The sequence below is a fragment of the Lycium barbarum genome, chromosome 11 (assembly GCF_019175385.1).
Source record: "Lycium barbarum isolate Lr01 chromosome 11, ASM1917538v2, whole genome shotgun sequence".
Classification (NCBI taxonomy): domain Eukaryota; kingdom Viridiplantae; phylum Streptophyta; class Magnoliopsida; order Solanales; family Solanaceae; genus Lycium; species Lycium barbarum.
In genome coordinates this window covers 34791434-34813774 of record NC_083347.1, presented here as the reverse complement: position 1 = coordinate 34813774, position 22341 = coordinate 34791434, and the positions used below count along the sequence as shown (strand labels likewise).

The window sequence follows — 22341 nt, the reverse complement described above, 5'->3', positions numbered from 1 at the left end:
TTACTCAGGAGATGCAATATTTAATTTTTACTAGACTAAATTATTATTATTATTATTATTATTATTATTATTATCATTATTATTATTCCTCCCTCTATCCTCCCACCATTCCCACCCCTACCTCCAAGAAAGAAGAAATCATTAGATGAGAAAGTGATTTGTTTTAAAGTGAGGCCTAAACTAAATGAAATGTTCCATCTATTCCCATTCATTTGTTTATTACTCTTTCAATTTCGTCAAAGCGGAAAACTTTAGGAATATTTGTAGGCCAGACACACAAATACATTAGATAAAACATATTTAAAGTAGAGAGAAATAAAAAGAATTCATTGCACGTATACACTAACTCAATTATTACGAAAATTTATATTATTTATGTACAATTTCAATATTTGTTTGCAAATTTTCTTCACATGAGGAAGTGTATAACTTTATATCGAGACAAATTTATTTTGCTGTTTACCATTTGAAAAGAATATTTATTGTTAATTTTTTATTTAAAAAAAGAAGTAAAAGGAATATAGATATGATGACTTTAGAGTAATTAAATTCTTCATTTGAGTATAGATCCAGAATTAGATCGCCTAAATCTTTATCTTAAGAGATTTCTCTGTCAAGAGAGTAGTGAATAAGCACAAAAAGATAAATTGTACTAAATACCCTTGTTTTATATTATATATGGAATGTTATGTCATTTGGATTAAAAAATGCCCGTTTAGAATTTCAAAAAATTATGAATGATATTTTTATGCCTTATAGCAATAAGAATTCTACACAAATATTAGCTTGAATAATATTTTTATTTTAATAAGATGTTAAGTGTTTAGTTTAAAAACTCTATAATGAAAATTGAATGCAAAGTTCGTATGCACTTAAGTTTTATAAAATTAACTGGTTAAATATTTTTGTCGAAAATTGATATTCACAATTTTGATTAAAAAAATAAGTAAACATTTTTCGTAACATGTCTTTGAAATCTCTTAGGAGATAATCACATGGAGTATTATTATTAGTAATAAGATATATCAATTACTAATAATAATTTTTTCCACTTTAAATATGTATATTATAAATATGTCAATATATAAAAAATTATTACTTTTATGTTAATTTACTCATTACTATAAGCAGGTCTGTCTGTCATGACTTCCAAAAAAAATAAAGGCTAGCTTCAAGAGAACAACAACCATCCATTGCGAGAGAGATCCTAATTCCGGATATGCTATTTTATGTCACTCGATGACTTGATTGAGAGTCGCTTCAAATTACCTCAAATTTACTCAGTCAGACAAACATTTTGTTATGTGAGATTTTCAATACATCAGGGGTTTAAATATTTTTAGAAAATATGAATATGATTTTCATTGTATATATGGGTAATAAACTTTACATTTTAAAATATATGAAGTGTATCTGCAATTGGGTCATACTATATGGGTATTTCGTGTAATTTACCGGGGGGAAAAAAAATAGAAGGACACAAGAGTAAACACACAAATGAGGATTCATAAATATATCTCACTGTACAAAATACAAAAATAAAATTAGAAGAGCACCTGGTAATAATAGAACACCCATCACTATGTTCAATTAATCAGCCAGCTCGAGAAAACACACACAGACAGAGTCATATATATATATATATATATGTATCAGTTGCTTACACAATATGATGTTTTGAACTTCTCCAAAGTCAAATTTCTTCTTCTTCTTCTTCAGCCACATTATTCTGCAGAAAGAAAGCTAGGGTTTAGTTTTGTTATTGGTTGAATTTGAGGTGAAATCGAATGGCGAGTGTGTACATTCCAGTACAGAACTCAGAAGAAGAAGTTAGGGTAGCATTGGACCAACTACCTAGGGATGCTTCTGACATTCTTGATATTCTCAAAGCTGAACAAGCTCCACTTGATCTCTGGCTTATTATTGCTGTAAGTTCAATTCAACCATACACACACATTTATAAATTGGGAAAATTATGCCCATATTCTTGTGTATAATCACCTTTTATACAAGGTTGATACATTATGTATAATGCTCCCTCTCCCGCCCTCTCCCCCCCCCCCCCCCCCCCACACACACACACACTCCCCGACAGGTATAATAAATGTTGTATATTGGGCTACATGGTGTAATTTTTTATGTTGGGCTGTATATTGTTGAAAATTTCCCAAAAAAATAAAAATAAAAAATTTTTCTGGTTTAAATTTTGTGCAGAGGAGAGATTTATGTTGCTTGGTGAGTTGATTTGTCATATGGTCACTCAAGTAATAGTTATTATCTCATGAAGTCACTGTCTTTGTTGAAGAAAAACTGGAATCAAGAAAAAAGGGTGACTTCATGAGTTAATAACTAGTAGTTGAGTGACCATCTGAGAAATCAACCGGAGTTTTGTTTGACCTTTTTTGGTTGAAGTTTGCTATTTGTATATGTCTTTACATCTGTTTTAATGTGATTGTTATGAGAATTTCCTGAGCATTGATAGAGTTTCTCGTTTGTGTATGTTCAATAATGAACCTGGTAGTTATACGTGTAGGAGAGTTATCTCTGTCCCAAGGCTTGCTTGCTTTACAGACCTCACTTGAAATGGCAAAATCTGCCCAAACGAGCTCCAATGGTCTCAATCTATTCAATTTCGTTTATAAAAACTATTCCCATAATTTTAGGACCCTCGGGGTTAAAATCAAACTCTTGGTCAACTCAAACCTGGCCCTCGGGTCAACAGTTCGGATTTCAAAATTGAATCTGTGGAAATGTGACCCATAAGCTAGGGAACTCATTACAATAATCAGAATCTAAATTTGATATCGTTTGTTAACCAAAATCGAAGGTTTTCATAATTTGGAATTAGTGCTAAAATGTGCCCACTTTATCCCTTAAATTTCTTTAATTCTACATATTCCCATGGCTTAGCCACCTGGCCTTGACGATCACGAATGGCGCCCTCACGGTCGTGAAGGAGGTACTAGACACAAAATCTGCCAACTCCAAATGCCTACTAAGGTGTCGAAACACCCCCGAGCCTCTCGGCTCCAAATCCGAGCACGCCAACAAGTCCCAAAATATGATATGGACCTACACAAAGTCTCGATCACTCAACAACACGCTAAAACTCAGATATAAGGGTCGGGTTCCCAAAATAAGCTTTTAAGCTTTCCAAAACTAGATCGCGTTAAAGAACCTTCCCGAGCCCTTTGGGTTTCGACTCAAACTATCCCACTAAGTCCAATAACACGATACAGTGCTAACCAAAGCATCAAATCACATAAAAGATATATATGCTCGAAACAAGGGTTCAGGTTGTTATAGTTGTATTGGAGATAAGAGCAGTTTTACTAATCTAATTAGATAACGTGCATGATAAGACTCACGTTTCACAACATTTGTTTTTTGTGTTTCTAAAAGTTCTCTATTCCTCCTCCATTCTATGCTGGTTTTCGCAGAGGGAATATTTCAAACAAGGCAAAATCGATCAGTTTCGGCAGATATTGGAAGAAGGTTCTAGCCCAGGTACTTATTTGTGTTTATACTAGCTGATTGACTCTGACACGTTTTAGCGCATTGGATGGGTATTTATTTGCTTTTTAATACTGTTGCCTTTTCATCTTTCCTTGAGCCGAGGGTCTATCGGAAATAGCCTCTCTACCTTTACAAGGTAGGGGTAAGGTCTGCATACACTCTACCCTCCCCGGATCCCACCTAGTGGGATTATACTGGGTATGTTGTTGTTGGATGGGTATTTATCCACTCTCCTTGAAAAGTCGGAGAATGTGTAGTTTCTGTCTTTCCTTATTTGAAAGAAACTAATTCCTATTGCACATTGTTATGGTGCAGAGATTGATGAATATTATGCAGATGTGAGGTATGAAAGGATTGCCATTCTAAATGCATTAGGTGCATATTACAGCTATCTTGGGAAGATTGAGACGAAACAAAGAGAAAAAGAAGAGCACTTTATAATGGCAACCCAATATTATAATAAAGCATCCAGAATTGACATGCACGAGCCCTCTACGTGGGTTGGGAAAGGTAAGCACTATTTCATTTCTTTATTGAAGATATTATTGCTTGAAAAAAGTAAATCAATGCCTTTTTGTGGTTGGAATTTAAAATCATTTTGCTGAGGTGGAACAATTTATATTTAATTGACACCTATAACAGATAGAATATTTGTTTGATAAGGCTCTAACATATATAGGATTTCACGGAGATGTGATTATTTTACTTAATTGTTTCGTTAAGTCTACAGAATGTTATTTAACCTAGGCTTTCAAACCCCTCCCCGCTATTCACTTTGGAAAAAGAGTTGCCTAAAATTACTTCTGAGGAGCTTGTAGGCTATGCCAAGCATATTGAGTTTCTGACCTGTGTTTGAGGAACTGAGTTTTTGATCGTGCTTGTAATAAAACCCTACTTTGCCAACACTTTCTTAGAATATAAGGTCGTATAAGCTGGACTAAAAAGGTGTAATAGTATCCATGTAATTTTTTACCAACCGGATGAGCATTCACATGATTTACAGGCCAGCTTTTACTTGCCAAGGGAGATGTAGAGCAGGCATTTGCTGCTTTCAAGATTGTACTTGATGGAGATCGTGATAATGTTCCTGCTCTTCTGGGTCAGGTAAGCCTATTCCATGCTTGTTTTCGTTTCAGAAACATTTAGTATGTTAAATTTTTACATGGCATTAAGAAGTTAAGAACTATGTTGCTTATAAACATGATGCTGGTGATGTAAACCCTGCAATATGCTTGGAAATGAAATTAATCTACTGTGCAAGAACTGTGATGTTGATGACCTTGGTGACATGTTAAGGATAATTAATTGAAAATTGAAGAACTGCAGCTTTTGAATGAGGTATTGCTTCTTGTGCTCTGCCGCACAAGAACTGTGATGTGGAAGACTATGGTAACGTGTTACGGATAATTAACTAAGAACTGCACCTATTGTATGATGTAATTTTTCCTTATAAAAGAATTGTTTGAAGTAATTTTTGATTCTTTGTTCTCTGCTGCAAAACCCTTTGGATGTGCTAATTCCAAGCCTTAACATCTTGTATCGACTCTCATGACAACTGCTTACCCCAATCTTTTGCAGGCCTGTGTTCAGTTTAGCCGTGGACGATATTCTGATTCACTGGAGCTATATAAGGTTCATCGTCTATCCATTACTATTGATAGGCTAATTTTCTGGCCTTGGATAAGAGAATTGACGTAGCTTCCCCTTCATGCCAAATGAAACCAAAAAAAAAAAAAAAAGAAAAAAAAAAAACAGTTGGGAAACATCAGAACAGATCTAGCATGTATAATGTTATATAGCTCTCTAGATACTGTTAGAAGAAATGATATTGACTCTATGTTGCCTTTTTGTGGCTCATATGTATTTGGTAGAGGGCCTTGCAAGTGTATCCTGAATGTCCTGCTGCGGTAAGGCTCGGAATAGGTCTCTGTAGATACAAATTGGGCCAATTGGAAAAGGCGAAGCAGGCATTTGGTCGTGTCTTGCAGGCAAGTGGAAAATTTTGTGTTTATAATGTTGTTATAATCATTGTGTTATTCTTAACTGATGAACGACCCTTCCCTGTTCCCTGACGGAACAGTATGCTTTGTCGCCCCCCACCCCTAAACCCCCGCCATTTTTATTTTTAACTGATATGGCTTTCTTGTAACTACTTCTGAAACTATAGTTAGATCCAGAAAATGTGGATGCTCTGGTGGCACTAGCAATTCTGGATTTGCAAAACAATGAAGGTGAGTTCTTCCCTTAGATTGATATGTTGAGTCTGTCTATGTGATATGAAGTTAATTCTGCACATTCCAGGCAGGAGATGCACTTAAAAGTCAGATTGCTGTAGAACCTTGTAGGAGAAATAAGTGACCCATAAGATTTAAGTTTGCTTCTTCAGAGAAAATTTGTTCTTATCACTTATCTAGAGAGAATCATTGTGAAATACTCATATCTTGTTTAGAAAGCTCTGGTTGAGATTCTTCTCAAAAAAAAAAAAAAAGCTCTGGTTGAGATTTCTCAGGGGTTATAGATGTGCTAGTATGCTGAATTTAGTTATGTAAAAATGCAGTTTATTGCAGTAGTGTTGTCTAACTTGGTGTCAGCTCTTTATGTACAGCTTCTGGTATTAGGGGAGGAATGGAAAAGATGCAAAGAGCCTTCGAGATGTATCCTTACTGTGCAATGGCTCTAAATTATCTGGCCAATCATTTTTTCTTCACTGGTCAACATTTCCTTGTGGAGCAATTGACCGAGACTGCACTTGCTGTAACCACTCATGGACCAACTAAATCTCATTCGTACTACAATTTGGCACGCTCTTACCACAGCAAGGTCTGAAGATGCACAACTCTTTGATCCTTTTCACACCAGTAATTGGGTGATCCTTGTTTATGATTCCCCTGAAGCTTTATTCTAATGATATTTATTTTTGTTTCCCATGACTTAAGGGCGACTATGAGAAGGCTGGAATGTACTACATGGCGTCTGTAAAAGAAAGCAGTAAGCCGCATGAATTTGTATTACCCTATTATGGTACGCAATTTTCTTCCTGTTGTCTGTCGCTAAGTATTTGCTATTATTTCTCTTTTTGAGGTTTGCATTACTTTGAGTGTCCATTGAGAACTTGTTGTGATCCAAGATTCACAAGTTTTAATCTATTATAGATGGTCGAATATCAAATGAATTTTTCAGTAGGTTTCTCTAATCGGAAGGTGTAGCATGAAAAAAATGAAAAAGAATAGAGACAGGGAATGAAGAAGAATTGCCACGCTTCGGGGCATCTTTCTTCCAAGTTGTCCTGGGTGGCCAAGCCTCTCACAAGCTTAACAAGTCTGAAACTGAAAAGTTGTCTCCTTATAACCACTTTGAGCCTCTATATGACTGGGATGATAAATTCATCAGATGTTGGAGGATAATTAACATAATTGCCAAGAATGATACTTGTAAAAAGGTGCTTCAAATGATAAAATTCCCTTACCAAAATGCACACTTCTTGCCTCCTTTGAAACATGTTAAATGGTCAATTGTGGTGATTGGGGGATGTAAAGTGCCACAAAAGGTTTTAGGCTGTCAATTGGGAAATAAAACTTGCCAACTAAATCATTCTTTTTCATCTATTTTATCATTCTCTTTGCTTGTCTAAGTTAGGATTGGGACAAGTACAGCTGAAGTTGGGAGATCTTCGGAGTTCGCTGGCGAATTTTGAGAAAGTCTTGGAGGTTTACCCTGAAAGTAGTGAGACAGTGAAAGTGAGTTGATACTTGATAGAGTACTTTGTTGGGACTGAATATTGTCAAAATTTTATTATTATATGAGAAACTTGATAAACTTTTTCGTTCATTGCTTTCAGCTTTGACTATTGTCAACATTTTGTTTTTGTTCTTTCAATAGTTTGTCTTTTTTTTTTTTTTTGCAGGCTCTTGCACACATTTATGTGCAGCTTGGCCAGACCGAGAAGGTTCAGGAATATTTGAAGAAAGCCACAAAGATTGATCCTCGTGATCCCCAGGTATTTTTATGTGTATAATGCATAGCTAAGAAAGCGCAAGTCACTATCTGAATGACTAAACAAATACCAGCTAACGAACCGAACGCCCACCAATAACTAAGATTGCTCGGGGTTGGACAGTCTATCAAATGCTGATTAAGTGTGGAGGATATAGGTTGTTTAAGAAGAGAGAGTCGTTTGTTTATCGGTTATTTTATGTAATATCTTCTGGAAGGCCTTTGTAAGAACAGGGAATTAAAGACGGGACGAATAATCTTTAACACAAAAGGTTTGAAAATCTAAAAAATGAAGAAACGAAGAAGAAAATCTAAATGCTATTGTTCCATCTTATATCACAGGGTGTAATGCTTTCATCCATTTAAAATTAGAGTACGATGGTGATCTAGGTCTCTTTTCTTTTTGGTATATTACTCATATTATGAGGATTTCCCCAGCATCAATAAAATCATTTACTTTATCAAGAGATTTTGGACTAGGATGGCATGATGTCGTAAGTGAGATACGGTTCTCTTCCTGAGATCCTGCGTTAGTTATCTTCTCATGCTTCCTTGCAGGCCTTTTTGGATATAGGAGAACTGTTAATTTCAAATGATCCTGCTGCTGCTTTAGAGGCCTTTAAAACAGTAAGGCCCTTGAATATTTCCATTTATTTCTGTATATTTTCTCATTTCACTGGGTTATGCTCCCTGTAGCAGAATGTACTTCTGGGTTATTGAAGGAGTGACGAGGATAGCAAGTAGAACTCGGTTGAGCCGGAAAAGTTTCTTATTCTACTCCTTACCCAAAAAAAGTTTCTTATTCTACTGATGAAAAAAATAAAAGAAAATCGGTATTCTTGACAGAAACATCTACAAATTATACAGTCTTTCTGATCTTCAATACTTTGAGGATCCATCTCACTTTGACTTTTTTGCTCTCTCTCTCTCTATCTAAGTCCTATCTTTTTAAAAATTATTTGCTCCCTAATTTTTTTCTGCTCGGTAAATTTGCTTCCTGGGTATGTTGGTAAATTTGCTTCCTAATTTGCGTTTTCCAAACTTTGGAAGTTGCTCAAATTTAATTCATCCTTGTTTCTTGTTTCTTCTTAATTATTTTTTTTGGATTGCAAGTCTACTATTCACTTCCATCTGTTCAAAAAGTAAGTGTCTTATGCGGTGTGCCTAGTGGTCAATGAAGTGGGTTGAGCACCATGAGGTCTCAGGTTCAAATCCTAGCAGAGACGAAACACTAGGTGATTTCTTCCCATCCATTCTAATCTTGGTGGATAGAGTTACTTGGTACCTGCTGCTGGTGGGAGGTGGTAGGTATCCCATGGAATTGGTTGGGGTGTGCGCAAGCTAGCCCGAACACCACGGTTATCAAAAAAATAAAATAAAATAAGTCTTATTTTCATGTCACAAATAATTTAAGTCTTACTTTCCTGTCGTTGTTAGTTGTTGGTAAACTTATTTATCAAAAAAGTTGGTTGTTGAAAATACTTGTTCGTCTAATTAGAGACATTATAGTTTCATATAGATGAATACATATATGGCATGTTTTATATGTAAGTAGCGGCAGATTGGGCATCCAGGATTGCTTGTTGTAGTTACTACTTTGTGTAACATCAGTGCTGTAAATTTGTCTTGATGGTACTATGAATTTATTAGGGTGGATTGCCACAAAAATCATCATATTTTAAACTGTTCATTAGATTTTAACCTCTGAAAGAAGATTTTTGTATACTTAAGGTGAGACTTAATCAATTTTGCAGGCACGTAATTTACTTAAGAAGTCAAATGAAGAAGTACCAATAGAGTTGTTCAACAACATTGGCGTCCTCCATTTTGAAAGGGGAGAATTTGAGGTTTGTAAAGTTCTTTTTTGTCATTGACTGAGCTGCTTTCATGTTTAGATTTTTCATTGCATTCAATAATGGTATCTCAGATCACTAACCTTTACTGATTAATGATTTCCAGCTTGCTGCACAAAGTTTTAAGGAAGCTTTAGGTGATGGTACATGGAGTAGGTTCCTTGATGCAAAAGCACGGTCTGATGATCCAACTTCTGAAGGGCTTTTATATCCCAATGGTGAAGCACAATCTGATCTGTTTAAAAGTGCACAATATCCAATCGATGCCAGTGCATCTGTTCGGCAATACAAGGACTTCCAGCTATTTCATAGACTTGAGGAACAAGGAAGTACTGTGGAACTTCCTTGGAACAAAGTTTCGACACTCTTTAACATGGCAAGATTACTGGAGCAGTTGCATGACACAGAAACCGCCAGCATCTTTTACCGCCTTATCTTATTTAAGGTATGCATGCATGTTCAATTGACGCTGTCACATTGATTATTAGCTGACTTATTGGTGACACATTGATGAACTTTTTTTCTTGGTTGTTACTCCATCCGTCCCATAATATTTGTCACCTTAGCCAAAAAATTTGTCCCATAATAAGTGTCACCTTAAGAAACCAAGACATAAATTGACTAATTTTTTCCAACTCTACCCTTAGACAAAAAGTGACAAGTTAAAGTTACATCTAAATGATGATTGGAAAAGCCTCATAATAACTTGGAGCCCGTTTGGATTAGCTGAAAAAAAGTGGCTTTTAAGCATAAGTGCTGAAAGTTATTTTATAAATAAGCAGTTACGTGTTTGGATAAAAGTGCTCAAAGAGTTTTTAGAAGGAAGGGTAATATTGGAATTAATAGAAAATATAAGGGATAAAAGGGTAAAGTTGTTGGTCACACCAAAATGGCTTTTAAGCCAAAAAAAAAAAAAAAAAAGTTGGGGTTGAGCAACTTCTTGGTTTTGGCTTATTTTAAGCCCTTTTTAACTTAATTTAAGCTATTTTCTATTTTTTCCAAACACCCAAATAAGTTAAAAATGGCTTATAAGTTGGTTTGACCAACTTATAAGCCAATCCAAACGGGTTTGGTATTGTTGGATTCTTTGTCAAAATGATTACTATTGTGCATGCTCCAATCAAGAGGGAAAAGTAATTTATTTTTATTATATAGGGGTAATTTAGTGAACTTCACATTCCATTATTGGTTTCTTAATATGCTTGTTTTTGGCTAAGGTGACACTTATTATGGGACGGAGGGAGTATATGATTAAGATGGTCGGACTTCTGAGAAGTAGTGCCCTTCAATGTTTTCCCTATGTATTCATAGATTGTTATTGGAAGGTCTGAGTTTATATCAAAGGGAAAAAAATAAAATAGTATGAGCTGCGTAGGTAAAAGACAGAAGGAAAACCTCAATCTAAAGATTAACTACTAAAAAGGCATGAGCTGTCACATCAAGATCAAAATAATGTGAGATGGTATCACTGTGTTGATTGAATGCTTAATTAAGTATAAGTTGCAATTTAACTTTACCAGTTTCAATATATATATATATATTATTCGTTGCAATTTAAGAATAAAGGCCAATAACTTCTTAGGGTCGGGTCAACACAAGAAGTCTTTGTGTTTTAAGATTTTTGTTTTTCTTTTGAAATTCCATAATGTTGTTGTGCTTTAATCAATTGTTACCTAAATGTCGATGGCAGCATATTAATTTAATTCTCAATTTAAAAAAGAATTGACACTTCTTCCTGCACTTTTGAAATTCTTTCAAGCTATAAAGATTGTGATATATAGAAACTTTACATAGTGTCGAAATAAATTTTATATAACAAAAGAGAGAAATGCTTGAATTCACATTGAAAATTAGATGCAATCATGCTTGTACATGGAATCCCGAGTTTTTTTCTTCTGGAACAAAGGAAGCATTAATTTGAATTTCTTAAATTTGTGAATTATTTGTAGCATTTACAATTGGTGTATAGAAGGGTGGAGCCGTGGAGCAACGGTAAAGTTGTCTCCCTGCGGTGTATTGGTTACAGGTTCAAGCTGTGGAATCAACCACTGACTCTTGCGTCTAGATAGACTGCATATATCACATCCCTTTGGGTGCAGCCCTTCCCCGGACAGTACGTGAATGCGGATTGTTTTGTGCTCTGGGGCTCTGGGCTGCCCCTTTTTATCTACTAGTGGTGTATAAAATTATTAAACAAAAGACTTTTAGAGTTATTTAACAAAAAGATGTAAAATGGAAGATCAAAATTAAAGAATATGAATACCTTCATAGATTCATCAATTTTGATTGTTGAGCCAATAAAAAAGTGAATTCAAACATTGCTTTCAATTTTTATGGAAATAAAAAAATTCATCTTTTCAAAATTTGACAATCTTCATTATAAAAAGTGAATCATTTAACAATTTCTGTATAAAAATTATTACTAGTAATTCTTTAGGGAGTCAACTGATTGTTTATATTTTGCAAGCTTAATGAGAAACTATCTTTAAATAATATGATAGTCACATGCTTTTGGTTATATCAATAAATGTTTATGAAATCCTATAAAATTTGTTAAATACAGAGTGGTTGCATGAAGTCAATAGTAATAAGCCGTAATGGTGGTGACGGAGAACCTCCCCATCTTAATGGAATGCAAAAATTTCTATTTTCTCAGCTGCTACCTTTGCCACTACCTGCCCAGTGTAACCATGAACAAAGGTAGAGAATAACATAAATAGGAAGACCATCCCTCTTCTCTTAATGGGTGATTGAAGAAAGAAGGAGAGTGGTGGCTTGTTTCTCCCGGAACATCATCAGAGAACAAATTTAGGGAGGGGGTTGAGAACATTCTGTTGGTTGCACTCTTTAAATGTCGGTTCTCCACATTTGGATATGAGATAGATTAATATAGAGAGGCAGATCTTTATAGAAATGGATTGATCTATTTTCTAATTATATATAATTATCTGAGACAATAGATTTTTCAGTAATAAGTTATTGAGTAGATTCGTAATGGGCTAATTTATGACTTGAATCAATCAGGGCCTTTTAACATGCTAGAATGTAATTAAACCAAAGAGTCACCCTCTTTTCATGCCCTACAGATGGCCTTGTATAACTCTGATGATGGTGCCTCATTAGCTGTAAATAACACCATTGAAGGATGGTTTTACTGTCCGAAAATTAGTTAAATGATTTTCCTCTGTTTACAGTTTGAAAGTCAGAAGGGTAGCCTTGGGGTAACTGGTAAAGTTGCTGCCATGTGACCAGGAGGTCAGGGGTTCGAGCCGTGGAAACAGCCTCTTGCAGAAATGCAAGGTAAGACTGCGTACAATAGACCCTTGTGGTCTGGCCCTTCCCTGGACCCCGCGCATAGCGGGAGCTTAGTGCACCGGGCTGCCCTTTTTACAGTTTGAAAGTCAGTAAGAAGACGCAAATAACATGAATGTTGTGGGATGTTATATAGCTGTTGTATCTTTTTGCACTTTGTCTTTATGTCATCATTGGCAAATCCTGTGGTAACCTCTTTTTCCTAAATTTCAGTATCCAGAGTATGAAGATGCTTATCTGAGGCTGGCTGCCATTGCAAAAGCCCGAAATAACGTGCAGCTGAGCAATGAGCTGGTTGTTGTTCTCTCCTTGTATCCATATTGGCAAACAATCCTCTGTTAATTCTCAATTACCCAAAAACACCTTCTACAAAAGATTTCCATTGACCGTGAATTGGTGATGCGACCCCAACTTGTTTGGGACTAAGGCGTTGTTGTCGTTGTTTGTTTTCAGATTATTGATGCGCTCAAGGTGAACGAGAAGTGCCCAGATGCACTGCTAATGCTTGGTGATTTGGAACTTAAGAATGATGACTGGGTTAAGGCAAAAGAAACTTTTCGGGCTGCTAAGGATGCGACTGATGGAAATGATTCTTATGCTACTCTTTGTCTGGTGCGTATGCTTGTTTAAAGCTGATTAAATTTCTCATCTCATGATTTTTTGTTATTAGTTTGTGATTTGCATAATACCCACCTTGGGCACATTTTTCTTGTCACCATATTGTTTCTGCTTGTTTCTTGATTTGGAAAAAGTATTGACTTATCACTACAAACTTATGTCCTTACTATTTCAGCTTATAGTAGAACCTGGAACATCAGCTTATTATATTTTTTCCTGTATTGTAAAGGGAAATTGGAACTACTTCGCGGCGATTCGGAATGAGAAAAGAGCTCCGAAGTTGGAAGCTACTCATCTGGAGAAGGCGAAGGAACTTTATACAAAGGTATTGTTCTTCTCCCAGTGACTATTTCAAAACTCAGGTTCCACCCCAACCAGGAGGATCAACACTATTCCCACTTACCCTCCACCTAGTGTTTGGTGGTAGAGGTCCTCTACCACTATAGCAAACCTCACTCATCTAAGTCAGTTTAACATATTTGTGTGTTGAAGCCAAGTAGTACCTGATATGTTTTGACAATAGGCTTCAGTAAGATACTAAGATTGTAGTATCTTCGAGGAAGACGGAAAAGCAAAAACCATGATTGCACTTGAGAGTGAATATTGCCTTGAAATGATTACCAGATTATCCAGCTTTAAGTAGATCATGTTTGTCAAGTGAATTCATTTACTGCAAGTTGGAGTTTTCATTTTTAAGTTTCTCTTATTGGGACCTTTGTATCTCCCTTGACTTCTCAAATCTGTTCGTCCACAAGACACAGTGACCTCTCGCGATTCTTTTTTTGGTTGTGTTAGATAGTATATATAGTACTATGCTCAATGTCCCACATTGGAAAATAGGTATTTAGTACTATGTAAAGTATGTATATACGTAAGGCTTAGTGTAAGACAGTTAACACATTTCAATAATATTTTTCCCATGCCTTTATTTCTCATATGGTATCAGAGCCTTGGTAAGGTATCATCGCTGTGAAAAAACCAGCGAGTCTGGGACAGTCACTGTGCCTTCTTTTTGGTGATTTTTCATGCAGATTGCGTCACTCTTTCTCCGATGGGTGTTTTGCGAAAAGTAATACCACCAGTAGGTTGAGGAAACTCCGGTGAGAGAACCCCAGGAAACCTATCCGGCAGACTCCTCGTCATGTGTCAGGTGAACCTCTCACTCCGGCGACGCGTCTGACACGCACCAGGCACTGAGACTTTTCTAGGCCATCTTCCAACTTTTCTAGGCCATCTTCCAAAACAGATCTTTTTCCTTTGGTCGTCCAACATTTCCGAGTCATCTCTTCTACTGTTCTGCAGATTTCGAATCGCCGAAACCCTAATCCGGCCACTCCAGTTACTTTTCCGGTGGCTTTGTTGAATTTCTCCTTCACTGTGGGAATCAGCTTATTCTTCTACACCTTCTTCAACTTGTTTTAAAATTTTCCGGCAACCTCTAGACAAGCAGCAACTTGTTAGCCATTTTTGGCAAGTTTTTCAGGTAGATCTGATAGTATTTGTCTTTGATCAGCTTTAAAAATTAGTGATTATTTGCTAAACTTTGGTTCGACTCTCTTTAATCCACCATGTCTTTCGGGTTTTATTGCTTTTGGCTTCAAAAACACGGGATGTGGAAATTTAGGTTTTGTGATTACTTCGGAACCCTTAATGGGAAGTTCAAACTATTGGACTTGGGCTTTCTCAGTTGAGTCGTGGTGTAGAGGTCAATGTGTTCAAGATCACTTAACGAAAAAGACTATCCATGGAGATAGACCAGGCTCGAGCACATAGGAAAATGTTGATGCTCAATTATGTAATAACCTGCGGCGATCTATTGATTCCAAGTTGATGCCTCTATTTGTCCATTTCAGACATGTTATTCAGCTTGAGAAACATACCTGGACCACATTCCGCTGTAGTTCTGAGTCGTGCAGAGTATATGTTTTTCAGTAGTTCATTATGTTATTTGGTGTCCTAGTAGAGTAGGTTCAACTTTAGGTTTCCTTATTTTGTTAGTTTCATTGATGATTATTCCAGATGTAGTTGGATTGTCTTAATGAAAGATTGCTCTGAGTTGTTTTCTATACTCAAAAGACTTTTTGTGCTGAAATACAAAATCAGTTTGGTGTTTCTATTCGTACTCTTTGTAGTGATAATGCCTTAGAATACTTATCCTCCCAGTTATGACTTCTCAAGGATAAATTAGCTCCTCATGCTCTCAAGAATGTCTTCCTTGGTTATTGTCGGGTTCAAAAAGGGTATTGTTGCTACCCTCCTGACCTTCATCGGTATCTTATCTTGTGTTAGAAGATGTCACATTTTTTAGCTCGACCTTACTTTACGTCTTATTCTGATCATCCTGAATCTCTAAGGTCTTGCCTATACCAACTTTTGAGGAATCTATTGTTACTCTTACGTCCGCAACCACAACGCCACCACTCCTAACTTATTATCGTCATTTGCATCCAGTATAGGGTTCACCTTATTCACGTCCTACCCAGATTCTGCACCTATTGCGAACTTGTCTCCACCTAGTAACCTGAATGTACTTCGAAAAGGTTTATGGTCCACTCATAATTCCAATTCCTATTATACATTTTTAAGTGATCATCATCTACCGTCACCCGATTATACTTTTGTGTCATCCTTGTCTGTTTCTATCCCTAAGTCTATAGGTGAAGCACTTTCTCATCCACGATGACACCAGCTATGATTGAAACGATGTCTGTTTTATATGCGAGTGGTACTTGGGAGCTTGTCCTTCCTTCAGGAAAGTCTACCATTGTCAAAGTTGTTCTGGACGACCAAATTGATCGGCTTAAGGCTCGTCTTGTTGCCAAAGTGTATAGTCAAATATTTGGCTTGGAGTACAATGATACATTCCTGCTGTGGCTAAAATAGCATCTGTCCGCCTTTTCTTATACAGGGTTGTTGTTCGTCATTGGCCTCTTTATCATTTGGACACTAGGAATGTTTTTCTCCACGATGGCCTTGCAGATGAAGTTTATATGGAGCAACCACCTGGTTTTGTTGCTTAGAGGGAGCCTAGTGGTTTGGTGTGTCGGTTGCACCGGTCACTCTATGGTCTGAAATAGTCTCGTCGAGCCTGGGTTGGTAAATTCAACATAGTAATTCAAGAGTTTGGCATGACTCGTAGTGAATTTCATCACTCTTTGTTCTATCGGCATTCTGCTCCAATCTGTGTATTAATTTGGTGATTTTTGTTGACAATATTGTTATCGCCAGCAAGGATCAGGATGGTATCACTTATTTGAAGCAACATTTCCCGACTAAAGATCTCCGCAGATTGAAGTACTTTTTAGGTAGTGAGGTCACTCAGTCCAGATCAAGAATTGTTATTTCACAACGACAGTATGCCTTAGATATTCTTAAGGAGATAGGAATGACGGGGTGTAGACCCATTGATACTCCTATAGATCCGAATGCTAAACTCCTGCCAGGACAGTAGTTGCCTTTTAGTGATCCTTCAAGATATAGGCAGTTGGTTCGTAAGTTGAATTACCTCACAATGACTACATTTGACATTTTCCTCCTATGAGTGTTGTAAGTCTATTTATGAATTCTCTGTGTGATAGTAATTGAGATGCAGTTGTCCCCATTCTGCGATATATAAAATCAGCCCCAGGCAAAGGACTACTCTTCAAGGATCGAGGCCATGAGCAGATCGTTGGATATATAGAAGTTGATTGGGCTATGATCAACTTCAATTTTGTATTTTAGTAGGAGGTAATTTGGTGTCTTGGAAGAGCAAAAAACAGAATGCGGTTGCTCAATCTAGTGCAAAGCAGAATATTGACTATTTACTATAGCAACTTGTGAGCTAGTTTCGATCAAACAGTTGCTTAAGAAAGTTAGAATTTTGAGAAATCAGTCAGATGGAACTTGTATGTGATAATCAAGCGGCCCTTAGGTCAAATCTGGTATTCCCTTGAGAGGACTTAGCACCTTGAGATTGATTGTCACCTCGTCAGAGAAAATACAAAATCAATCTGTGAAGTCAAATGGTCAGCTTGCAGATATTTTCACCAAGTTCCTCAGTGGTTCTCGTATTAATTACATTTGTAACAACTCGGTACTTATGACTTATATGCACCGGCTTGAGGGGAGAGTTAGATAATTCTTGTATAAAATACTATGCTCAGTGTCCCACATTCAAAAATAGGTATTTTGTATTGTGTGAACTATGTATATAAATAGGGCTTAGTGTAAGTTATGTAACGCATCTCAATAATAATTTTCCGTCCCTTTATTTCTCACAGGTTGCCTGTCCGATATAATGTCACTAAAGTGTCTCAATTGCACGAATTGAATTCATCAGTTATATGTTGAATTAGTTATTTTTTTTTAATATTTTTTTTTTAAGAATTTTTGGAGATTAAAAGTTTACTGAGTTTTGTGTATCTTTACAGTAAGAACATAAAAAATTGCTGTAAATGTGCTAAATAAGATAATGATGTAACTTATTATTATGTGTACATTAGATTTCTTGTTTTAGCGTATGTGGCTAGGTGTTGTTAATGAGATATTTGTATACGTTAAAAGAAATAAATAACCCTATTAGATACAGTATATTTGATGTGTCATCGGTTTGTTTTGTATGCCATACAGTCTTTTGAAATAGGCTTAATTCTGTGTAAGCTTCAGACTCCCTTTCTGGACTTTTATGTTTTTTTGTTTTTTTTGTTTTTTTTGTTGAGAATAAAATTCTTGGTTGAATAGTTTCAGTTATCTGATGCCAATACTGTTCATGCTGTCAGGTTCTCTTCCAGCATAATGCAAATCTCTATGCTGCAAATGGTGCTGGTGTTGTTTTGGCAGAAAAAGGTCAATTTGATATTTCAAAGGATCTTTTCACACAGGTCTGTTAACTTTTCTACTTCTACATGTAGAGGCAAAACTCGAAGTTTATGTAGTGTCTGCTGGACCTTCATCCTTGTAGGTTCAAGAAGCTGCCAGTGGAAATGTTTTCGTCCAAATGCCTGATGTGTGGATTAATCTTGCACATGTTCACTTTGCGCAAGGGAACTTCGCGTTGGCTGTGAAAATGGTATGTTCTTATGCTCTCTTCATTTTTTAGCTATTTCTCATGTTTGATATTTCCACAGCACTGAATGTGTCAATGCCTTGTTCTTGCAGTATCAAAATTGCTTGCGGAAATTTTATCATAATACCGACAGTCAGGTGCTTCTTTATTTAGCAAGAACACATTATGAAGCTGAACAGTGGCAGGATTGTAAAAAGACTTTATTAAGAGCCATCCACTTAGCACCTTCAAATTATACGTTGAGATTTGACACTGGTGTAGCACTACAGAAATTTTCAGCCTCAACGTTACAAAAGACCAAGCGGACTGTTGATGAGGTTCACGGCAATGAGCTTCTCCTTTCTTCCTCTCCTTCCTCTTTCATCCTCTCCTTTGTCAAAACCAAAATGAATGGGTTTCTCTGATTTAGACCTGCTAACTGCTCTTCCTTATTGACATTTTTAAATATATATCATATGTTGTGATGATTTCATGATTTTCTAGATAATGATTTAGTTCCTTTTAACTGCTCTTCCTTGTTCACGTTCTTAAATATATATCATACGCTGTGATGAATTCGTAATTTTCTAGATAAGATGCAAGTCCATCATGTGTACATATGATAATTGTTTAACAGCTCTTTAATGATATGTTTGTGCCACATATGTATATTGAACCAAAATAGTCTGTGGAGCCAAAAGAGAGAGATGCAGGGGAGTAGCACTGCTAGGTTTAATGAAGCAGCTACTAAAAACATATGGACATACCCACATCTGAAAGAGGAATAGAGCCTAGCTGAATACCAGGAAGAAGAGTCGCGATATTAATTGTGACAACTGAGTCTGAACTAAACCCAAGCTCTTAAAGTTTTAGTTGGAGAACCAAGAAGGGGGACTTTTTCAAGTCAGGTTACCTGTGCCTGGTTGGAGTAATGTGATTGCTGCACGGTCTATTATGTCCAACTGGTTGATCTTAGGAAATATAGTTGATCTAAGCCAGGATTGTGTTGGCACCACCTAGGTTCTCATATATTGATACTTTGACTAGATGTATTATTTGATTACTTACATTACCTAGTTTGAGAGTGCAATATTGTACCATACATTATACAATTAGAAGACAGACAAAGAAAAAGGGGCATCTCTAGTTCTTATGTTTGTATTTTTTTTTTTTTTTACGGTGTAGGTGAGGTCAACAGTTGCAGAGCTGAAGAATGCAGTTCGCTTATTCAGTCTATTGTCTGCAGCTTCAAATCTTCATGTTCATGGATTTGATGAGAAAAAAATTGAAACTCATGTTGGATACTGCAAGCATTTGCTTGAGGCTGCAAAAGTTCATTGTGAGGCAGCTGAGCGTGAAGATCAACAGAATAAGCAGAGACTAGAACTTGCTCGTCAGGTCACATTGGCTGAAGAAAATCGTAGAAAAGCTGAGGAACAGAGAAAATATCAAGTTAGTTCTCTATATCATTGCATCTTATGATTATAGCTTTTGCTGCATACTTTTACTCACATGCCTTTTGGAAACAGCTAGAGAGACGAAAACAAGAGGATGAACTCAAGCAAGTGATGCAGCAAGAGCAGCATTTAGAGCGTATGAAGGTATATTTTGTCATTGTCACTGCTATCACAATTGTTGTGAGGGCACATCAGCTTTATATACTCAGAAAGTTATTGTAATACATTCTGAGCACCAAAAGAAGAAAATTTACACTATCTTCACATAAGCAGCCTCACATTCTCTAAATGCAAACCATTTAATGTTCTAGTCCTTGAATTTTTCACTTTGGAAAATAGATTTCATTATTAAGAATTAGTCACCTGAGTACTTTTGGATAAAAGGAGTGAGTTGGTTTAAGATTATTGAAAAAAAAGAAGTGGGATTTACACTATTTTGATTAACTAAGGATTGGCATATTTATTTTCTTGTTTAGTTGACGGCATACTGTCTGAAGTATGATAAAAATACTCAAATAGAAGCTATAGACTTTCCAGGATAACATATATGGAAGGTGTAAACTTGTCTAAGTTTACAGAGTGCTTGAAAGTTGTGCTTCATTGAGTATATATGCCGTGAAGTTGCTTTAAGAGAATATAATCGGCTTAGGAAACAGTTGTGATCTCTAAACAGCAATGTGAAACTTGTCTTTTAGTTGGTCTACATATCATTGCTGTTCATCTTTCTTCTCAGTCCTCCAGAAATAAGAAGTTTTCAGTTGTAAGCAAGTTCAAGACTTACATATTTTGCCTCTAGGAACAATGGAAAAGCAGTACTCCTGCCTCTAAGAGAAAGGACAGGCCCCAGAATGACGATGACGAGGGCGGGCATGGTGAGAGGAGGAGGAAGAAAGGTGGGAAGCGGAGAAAGAGGGACAAGAAATCTCAATACGAATCCGAGGAAGCAGAAGCTGAGATGGATGATCAGGAGGAAGTGGATTATGTTGACCGTAACAGAAATTATGAAGAAGAATCTGATTATCAAACAAATGATCATGATGATCAAGCAGAGAATAATCCACAGGATCTACTTGCAGCAGCTGGACTTGAAGATTCCGATGCCGAGGATGACACTGTAATCTCTCTCTCTCTCTCCTCTGTGTATATATGTACTCTCCTTCCACTGTTACATGTTTGGTTCAAGGGATGAAGAGGGTAATTTGGAGTATGCTTGTTCATCTTATTGGGCAAATACCTTTTCCCTCTAGGTTGTTTGGTAGAACTGGAAGGGATATAAAAGGCATTTACTTCCTCAGTACCTATCTAAACAAGAAAATTAACCCTTGTGACTCCTCTTTTATTTGTCCACCTCTCTTTCCAACCAACCAAAACGTTGAACAACTTTAGACACCAAAATAATTCTCAAGGAGCAAAATGAGAAACCTTTTAACGTTCATCTTCCCATATGAACAGAGCTCTTCTGTTTATATCACATTCAACTCTTCTTACTCAAAGGAGATCAAAGAGCTTTTTGTTTTAACGGACCTTCTGCAGTACCTTTTGAACTGTCATGTAGATGTGGTAGAATAATATTTGAAATGAAAAACTACTTATGACTAGTTTCTTTTAATCTCTTATGCTGGACTATATTGCAACTCCTGCATTGAATGTTTTGGTTACTGAACCACTTTTCGGATTGCTGAAGGTTGCACCTTCATCAAATGCAAGTCGGCGAAGGCAGGCACTGTCAGAATCAGATGAGGATGAGCCATTGCGGACGCAAGGAAGTGATGGAGAAGGTGGAGAAAATGTTGCTGTGGATGATGATGAATGAAGATGGAGTACCTCTACAATTCCTAGTTTGGTTGATGACAAGATTGCCAATATTCCTTCCCTCTGTGCCAAACACAGTGGGATTTCTGTTGGCTCTTTCTTGGCCTGGCTGCGTTATAGATTTTGTTTCTTGAGCTAGACTAGCTTGTGTCATTTATAGGAAGAAAAGGTAAATGTAGCTTAAGTTATAGACAAACGGCTATACTGTAAATGCAGAAGGTTTATAGATAGTCATTTCTGTTGATCAAGTGTATCGCGAAATGCAAAGCTAGAACCCCTATTGAATTGGTTTCGTCATTCTTCCCTAATCTAAACCTTTATCTATCTGTATCATATTAAAAATGGAAACCCCAAAATATGAAAGTTGTTTCAAGCCAACGTTTTATACTTTCTCATTTACACTGAGACAGTCAACTCACGACCATCCGAAAATAAGAATGTAGTTTTGGCGGTTCGCCGAAAGTTCCACTCTGAACTTTATCGCTGCAATTGCTAATACTACGTATCAATATATGGTGTGTTCATCTCGGGTGAATTAACATGATATGCCAACAAAGAAATCTACATTCAATCATCGTCTTTATCATGCTTAAACTATCAAAGCATTTTTGTCATGCTTGTTCCCTTGTGGTCCTGTCTGGATGCGTAGGGATTGATTTTAAATTAAATTTGCATAATTAGAACACGTCTCTTATGTTAGGCCTAGCCATGTTTTGATGTTTAGTTGATAAAAATAAGGCATCGAAATTTTTCT

At 36.5% G+C, this 22341-nt stretch overlaps 1 protein-coding gene across 1 annotated transcript; it reads left to right on the top strand.

Moving 5' to 3' along the window:
* The first annotated feature begins 1537 nt into the window (after nt 1-1537).
* Nucleotides 1538-21895, top strand: LOC132620461 (protein CTR9 homolog). Its single transcript, XM_060335138.1, has 24 exons — nt 1538-1928; nt 3441-3507; nt 3832-4026; nt 4520-4620; nt 5095-5148; nt 5388-5504; nt 5684-5747; nt 6122-6336; nt 6453-6537; nt 7153-7253; nt 7421-7513; nt 8068-8136; nt 9264-9356; nt 9469-9807; nt 12888-12968; nt 13128-13286; nt 13522-13617; nt 18053-18154; nt 18235-18342; nt 18432-18656; nt 19504-19770; nt 19848-19919; nt 20572-20889; nt 21460-21895. The coding sequence occupies exons 1-24, from the start codon at nt 1788-1790 to the stop codon at nt 21586-21588; spliced, it is 3291 nt and encodes a 1096-aa protein (XP_060191121.1). The 5' UTR covers nt 1538-1787; the 3' UTR covers nt 21589-21895.
* Nucleotides 21896-22341: the final 446 nt, after the last annotated feature.

What these genes read in the sequence shown, in the direction of transcription:
- LOC132620461 (XM_060335138.1), top strand. Translation starts at nt 1,788, where the DNA reads ATGGCGAGTGTGTACATTCCAGTACAGAACTCAGAAGAAGAAGTTAGG. An exon ending in GGATTTGCAAAACAATGAAG is followed by an intron (nt 5,748 to 6,121) that starts GTGAGTTCTTCC and finishes CTTTATGTACAG; the next exon opens with CTTCTGGTATTAGGGGAGGA. An exon ending in ATTTGTATTACCCTATTATG is followed by an intron (nt 6,538 to 7,152) that starts GTACGCAATTTT and finishes TGTCTAAGTTAG; the next exon opens with GATTGGGACAAGTACAGCTG.